The following is a 7034-nucleotide window of genomic DNA, read 5'->3' on the forward strand; positions in this document are numbered from 1 at the left end:
GCCTTCCCAAGCACCCAGCACAGTGCCATGTACATGGCAGGTACCCACTAAATGCTGAACTGAACCAGAGTTTCAATAACTATGACATCCCTGCAGGCCAATAAAGGAGGCCACAAACATATTCATCCTCTTTCAACCTGGATTTCTATCTTCTGAACACCTCAGCATTTGCTGCATAAACATTCTCGACAGGGAGCAATGAAAATAGATGCAACAGTATGGTACGTGGCCAGTCTAGATTCTGTAAACTTGCCCAAAATTTTGCTTGGCTGGTCCAGAATTCAACTATCACCATATCCTAAACTTCCAAAGGACAGGACGCTAGGGACAAACCGGTGCTCAGCATCTCTGTGCTTCTCCTGGCCTGCTGCGCTGGGCATCAAGGCCTCCAGTTCTTTCAGGACATCCACAGCGACTTTCACATCATCCTCATCCAGCATGGTCTACAAGGGCAGAGGCAGCCAAGTTAGGAGAAGAGGGGACAAGAAAAGTCACTCAAGAATCTGTACTTCAGGTACATCTACAAATCTAACACCCCCTACATTTCTGAACACTTATGTAAAGAAGCAGAGAGGACAGAGATTTCCAACACAATTTGAGAGAGAGGAAGAAGGTATGAGCAAAGGTTCCTGGAAATCATTTCTACACTTGGCAAATCCCCCTTGTCCTTAATACAAGCCTATGGAAGGCAATTAGATATCACCCCTCCCGTGAAAGCATGAAAATGATGACTATAAACAGAAAATAGATGTCAAATTTTTTTCTAAAATTAGAAAAATTAAATGTCAGAAAAATTAAATGACATCTAAAATTAGATGTCAAAATCTAATTTCACACATCAGGCATCTGTTCCAGAACCTTAAGTTGTTTCATACTTGTTCCAGATCCCCAGTCACTGCTTTCCATAATTCCCAATCTCATTTCCCTAAAATATGGTTCTCTGAACCCTTTAACACTATTCTATACAACAGTATGTGCTCAGGGAGTGACCACTTTCACTTTGAAAAATATGTTACAGTGTAGACAAACTTAAAATTAATAACTAATGAGACAAAGAAAAGGGGTGAGGAAGGGGGAAAATGCAGTTACAGCAGACACCCCATCCTCATGCTCTCATGATAACAGTACCCGAACTGAAGGGTTGTCTGGTTGGCAAAGGACTGGAAAGAGTTCCTTCAGCTTTTCTTTTTCAGTTTTGGGTTTAACAACTGGATCTTGTTTCATTAAAGCGCATGAAGGGGTTAAAAAAAAAAAAGATATATTTAATACTCTTAGTGGTTAACAAAAGAACTTCAACATTAGATTTGCATCAAACTAAAAACAGAACATTTTTCTACATATTACTCACATACATTACTATAAACGTAATTCAATTTTCCAAAAAAAAAAAAAAAACACTGATTACAAAACCCTTAACAAACTATCCTGGCGTGGCAGTGGGGAGTATGATTCAGCATTCATTTGATTGGTTATGTCTTATCATTTTAATTTTGTCTTAAATCACTTGAAAATTTTACTAGAACATTTACTTGCTCAGCAGCTGCTGCAAGGGAAATAAATGCAATTTACAGGACGCTTACAATCTAAACTATTCTGGAGATGAAGCTTGGCTAGGAGCTCTGCTCACCTTTGCTTGTGGAAGGCTTCGCTGGAGGCCGCATGGTTTGTATGAGACGCAGCAAGTTACTAATAAGAGAATCCTTTGAAAAGAAACAACAAAAATTGTCAGCTCCTGGATCAGTGCTTAAAAACACTAAGAAAAGGGGTGTCCTTTAGAAAAGGGTGGTTATGCACCTGAATTTAGCTAACTGGGACAAATGAAGCATACAGTGTCAACCTAATATGGCACGAACCTAGTAACATAGCCTCAGAGAAAGCTAATATTTAGGACTCTTTGGGGGGAAGTAATTTAGTTCCCATCAACCATTTTATTTCCCATGGTTTAGAACTACCTCTCAAACCTAGATTCTTGCTTTTCACTTCCTGATTCACAGAACAAGAATGTAAACACCCATAAGGACTTAATAATGGAAATCCTGCCCCATTTTCCTAGAAAGGTGTCACAGGTAATTCGGTTACATTACCACTGCTTAGTGGCATGAAAACATCACACTTAATGGCTTACTTGATTGGCATGTACTATAAAAATTTAAATCCAACAGTGACATTGAAACAAAACAGGGTTCTCTACATACACATACCGTGAATTCTGCACCATTTTTGACCAGTGAAGACTTAAAAGTATCAAAGGTGGTATTTTTCTCAGCAAGACTGATGACAAATTCAGCTGCAAATGAGAAAAGGGATTACAAGAAGAAGAATGGAGACTTGAGCAAGAAATCAGTTTCAAGTATGTTAAAAATAAAACCAGGAAAAAAAATAAAATAAAATAAAAAAAATAAAATAAAACCAGGGCTTCCCTGGTGGCGCAGTGGTTGGAGGTCCGCCTGCCGATGCAGGGGACGCGGGTTCGTGCCCCGGTCCAGGAGGATCCCGCGTGCCGCGGAGCGGCTGGGCCTGTGGGCCACAGCCACTGGGCCTGCGTGCTCGGAGCCTGTGCTCCGTTGCGGGAGAGGCCACAGCAGTGGGAGGCCCGTGTACGGCAAAATATAAATAAATAAACAAATAAATAAAACCAGTTGGGTTATCCAACAGTCATAAAAACCGACGACCACCATTCAGTAAGGGTAAAGAAAGAATTTAGACTACCAAGATTAGCCATGTATAGTCTAGTTAATTTTCATAAGTAAAAACAAGAAATGGCTCATCAGGCCCTTGAGTGTATTTAAGGGAGGAAGACCTCCTTGTCCCAGATCACTGTACTCTCTTCATGAAACTGCTAGATATGTACTCCACCATATAGATTCTAGAGGCAACCACGTCCAAGAGCATGAGCCCATGTGCATGTGTACATGCACGCACACATGGACACACGCACAAATAGGATGCTTTCTACAGTTTCTGAAAGGACACACCTGATCTATATATGAGGGCCAGGCAGCTGCTGGATGGTACAACATCAGAGTCGGTGAAAGACTCACTTGCCCCTCTCCCACAGATTTTTCTCTACAAACCGGTTTCGTTTTGAAATTTCTAATATTAGAACTATTTATTTATTTATTTTATTTGCGGTACGCAGGCCCAGTGGCTGTGGCCCACAGGCCCAGCCGCTCCGCGGCATGTGGGATCTTCCCGGACCGGGGCACGAACTCGTGTCCCCTGCATCGGGGACTGCACCACCAGGAAAGCCCTAGAACTATTTATTAATTACGAGACTTTCAGGAGAAAAGTGCATTATGATAGGCTGAGATAATAAGCCTCACACTGTAAGTTCCACATGAAAATTTTAATGATTTCATTTGGATTTCTTTCTTTTTTTTTTTTTTTTGCCACACCACTCCGCTTACAGGATCTTAGTTCCCCGACCAGGGATTGAACCCGTATCCTCCGCAGTGAAAGCATGGAGTCCTAACCACTGGACCGCCAGCAAATTCCCTTCATTTGGATGTTAATCCTTAAAAAATAATAATAACATGGAAGATCTGGATAGCTAACTTATAAACTAGTAACACCATACCATTTCCATGCTGAAATTTGCCTTTACCTTTTTTATGACATTAAGTGAAAGCCAGATGCCATCAGCTTTTTTTAAGTAACAAGTTAATAACAACATCAGTGGTTAAGACTTTTCAAACATCTACTACATGCCAGGCACTACGCTAAGTGTTTCACATGGGTTATCCCCATGGTTCTCACAACGACCCTCATAGGTAGGTACCATTATTGTCCCTGTTTTACAACTGAGGAGGCTGAGGGTTCGAGACAGTGAATTACCCAATAATAATTGGTGGAGCCAGGACTGGAATCCAGAAATCTGATTTCAGAGCCCAAATTCTTTAGAGAAATGTGGAGGGAGAACTAAGTCACATGGTGCTAGTCACACAATGCTCAAAAGAGCCAAGCCTAAAGCAGCCAGCAGCATATTCGTACTGCAGCCGTCATTAATGAGGATTTTGTTTTTTAATTTTCAGAATTATATGAGGACATCATTAAATTAACTGAAGTACCAAAAACTGGATCAGTAATTAAAAACAAGCTCATTGTTGAAAACAGGAAAAACAATGAGACTGATTTAAATGATAATACATCAAGGTCAAAATCAAAAGAATCAAGTCAACAAATAAAACACAAAAGAAGTAAATATATACCTTTTTGTTATTAAAACCAACTCTGGCAATTTAGTTTCATCAAAATAATATTGTTTATCACACTTTTCCAATATTAGTATTTTTAATGTTACTGTTTTTGTAATTCTGGGTTTAACAGTGTGATACTGTGATTTATAAGAAGAAATATATATTTGGTCTCCATTCCTGGCATGGAGCTCCTAAAACCCTTGGAATTTCCTAAGTGCAGAGAGTAAGTTTTCTTTTTTTTATGTTCCTGAGATAACCTTAGGAAAGCCCCTAGGTAACTAGGATGAGGGCTAGTTGCCAGGGAAACCAATCAGGAGATTAGAGGGCTGGAACTTTCAGCCCCAACCTGATCTCTAGGGAGGGGAGAAGGGCTAGAGATTGAGTTCAGTCATCAATGGCCAATGATTTAATCAACTGTGCCTATACAGTGAGGCCTCTATAAACACCCAAAAGGACAGGGTTTGGACAGCTTCCAGGATGGTGAACAACATGGAGATTCGGGGAGTGTGGGGCACTCAGAGAGCATGCAAGCTCCTCTCTCCTTGCCACATACCTTCTATTTAGCTGTTCCTGAGTTATATCTTTTTATAACAAACCAGTTAGGGACTTCCCTGGTGGTACAGTGGATAAGAATCTGCCTGCCAATGCAGGGGACACAGGTTCGATCCCTGGCCCGGGAAGATCCCACATACTGTGGAGCAACTAAACCCGTGCGCCACAACTACTGAGCCTGCACTCTGAAGCCTGCGAGCCACAACTACTGAGCCCTTGTGCCACAACTACTGAAGCCCGCACGCCTAGAGCCCATGCTCTACAACAAGAGAAGCCACCGCAGTGAGAAGCCCACGCACCACAACCAAGAGTAGCCCCTGCTCGCCACAACTAGAGAAAGCCCAGGAGCAGCAACAAAAGACCCAACGCAGCCATAAATGAATAAATAAATATAATAAACCAGTTAGTAAAACGTTTCTCTGAGTTCTGTGAGCCACTCCAGTAAATTAATCAAACCCAAGGAGGGGGTCGGTGGAACCTCAGATCTATTGCACCTGACAACTTGGACTTGCAAGTGGCCCTCGAAGGTGGGGGCGAGGCAGTTTTGGTCTCAATAACTTTTTGTTTCCTCTAAAAGAGGCTAAGGCATTAGTACACTGTAGTTCAAAAGAGAGGGAGAGAGAAACAATGTAAGCGCACTGACCGAGGGAATCTACCTTGTTCTCTACTGTATTCCTAAGCCCCTAGCTCAACAAAGATTTGCTGAATGAAGGAACATATTACCCAGAGAGATAGCAAACTGACGAGAATATCACCTCATTATTATCTAAGAGAAGACTGAGGAAAAATGATACAGGATAGGTACATCTTGATGGGAGGCAAGAGAAAAGTGAACTAAAATATACAGGTGCTATATACTAACCCTGTGAAGAACACAGTATCATACCTATTTCACAGATGAGAAACACAGCTTCACAGAAATTACATCTTACCCAAGATCACACATCTAACTTCCCTGACCCCTCTTTGTCATGCATGTGTCCCTTCCCTTCCATCTCTCCAATTGATGACTTCATCTTCATTTAGAAAACAGAACAGTCACATTGGAACTCTCTCCCTCATCTCCCTACCACCAGTCCCTAAATCCATCTGCATCTACAACCATATTCTGTCCTCCTTCCTTTTAAAATGGATGAAGCATCCCTGTACCTGTCAAAAAATCCCTCCACTCATGCTCTCGACCCCATCCATCCCTCTGCTTTCATAAGGACTCCACCTGCCTGTGGCCTTAAGCTGTAGGACCCCAGTCTTTTCCATTTTCTCAGTTTGGGTTCTCCCTGTATACAGTTTGTCCCAAGACGTCTAATGTTTGACAGACACTAGACATTGGCGCTTGAGAGATAGTATAAGCAGGAATGGTTAAGAGCACAGTTAAAGCCACAGACTACAAAAGACCTGGATTCAGACCAGGCTCGCTCACATTTGATATGTGATCTTGAGGGGTGTTACTTAATTACTTGGAGCCTTGTTTTCTTAAACTATAAACAGATACTATCTCACAGAGTGGTATGAAAACCAAATAAGATAATGTAAGTAAAACGCTGAGCATAATATCTGGCATGTAATGAGAACCCAATAAGTGTCTGCCATGAACATCTTCATCATCATCATTATGTGGCTCTACGCTGTTGTTGTTAACGCTGTTTAATTGTCTGTGGCTGAAAAAAAAAAACCAAAGCGATGGCCGCTCCAGGTTTCACCGACAGCTCTGGGAAATGGTTTCTAACAGCTCGGCCCGGAGGGCTCTCAAGAGGAGGCCACTGCCGCAGGTTGCCTGGGCCAAGTCTCTGACAAAGAGATAGATTCACACGGACCCACACACTCGGTCCATCAATCCCCTTTCTCCTTCCCCTTCCCTCAAGCCCAAACCCAGATGGCGCAGAGACCTCCGCGGACTCACCCAGATCCTTGTCGTTGATCCCCAAGTGATTGTCCAGCTCAGTGCAAACCTTCGACACTAAAGACAGATACTCGAGTTTGGCTAGTTCTTCCGCGGGGCCCAGCTCTGTTCCGGGTACGGCTGCCGCCGTAGCCACGGCCAACGCCATGGCTACGATTTGCCCCGCGCCCCTCACTGCCAGCCTTCGGAGCTACTGTACCCGCCGAGCCCCCTCACTGCCGGCCTTCCGAGTTACTCCCGCCCCGCTCCAGCTTCCTCTTCCGGGTCAGCGCACTTCGATTTTGTTTACGGTAAATTGGTATCTCCAGGAGCTTCTCTTGGCGTTATCGGATGGACCATAGAGATCAGACAGGAAGTGCTTAAGGAAGGGACGGCTGAGTGGATTA

At 42.9% G+C, this 7034-nt stretch overlaps 1 protein-coding gene across 1 annotated transcript in view; it reads right to left on the bottom strand.

Moving 5' to 3' along the window:
• DHX8 (DEAH-box helicase 8) overlaps positions 1-6968 on the bottom strand; it is a 29298-nt gene extending 22330 nt beyond the window's left edge. Inside the window, exons 1-5 of the mRNA XM_030849023.2 lie at positions 6649-6968; positions 2202-2287; positions 1628-1700; positions 1129-1214; positions 334-443 (exon numbers count right to left, since the gene is read on the bottom strand). Of these exons, the coding sequence (XP_030704883.2) occupies positions 334-443; positions 1129-1214; positions 1628-1700; positions 2202-2287; positions 6649-6796 (503 nt within the window). The 5' untranslated portion in view covers positions 6797-6968. The remainder of the gene's footprint in view (positions 1-333; positions 444-1128; positions 1215-1627; positions 1701-2201; positions 2288-6648) is intronic.
• Positions 6969-7034: the final 66 nt, after the last annotated feature.

This window comes from Globicephala melas, chromosome 20 (assembly GCF_963455315.2).
Source record: "Globicephala melas chromosome 20, mGloMel1.2, whole genome shotgun sequence".
In the NCBI taxonomy this organism is placed as follows: domain Eukaryota; kingdom Metazoa; phylum Chordata; class Mammalia; order Artiodactyla; family Delphinidae; genus Globicephala; species Globicephala melas.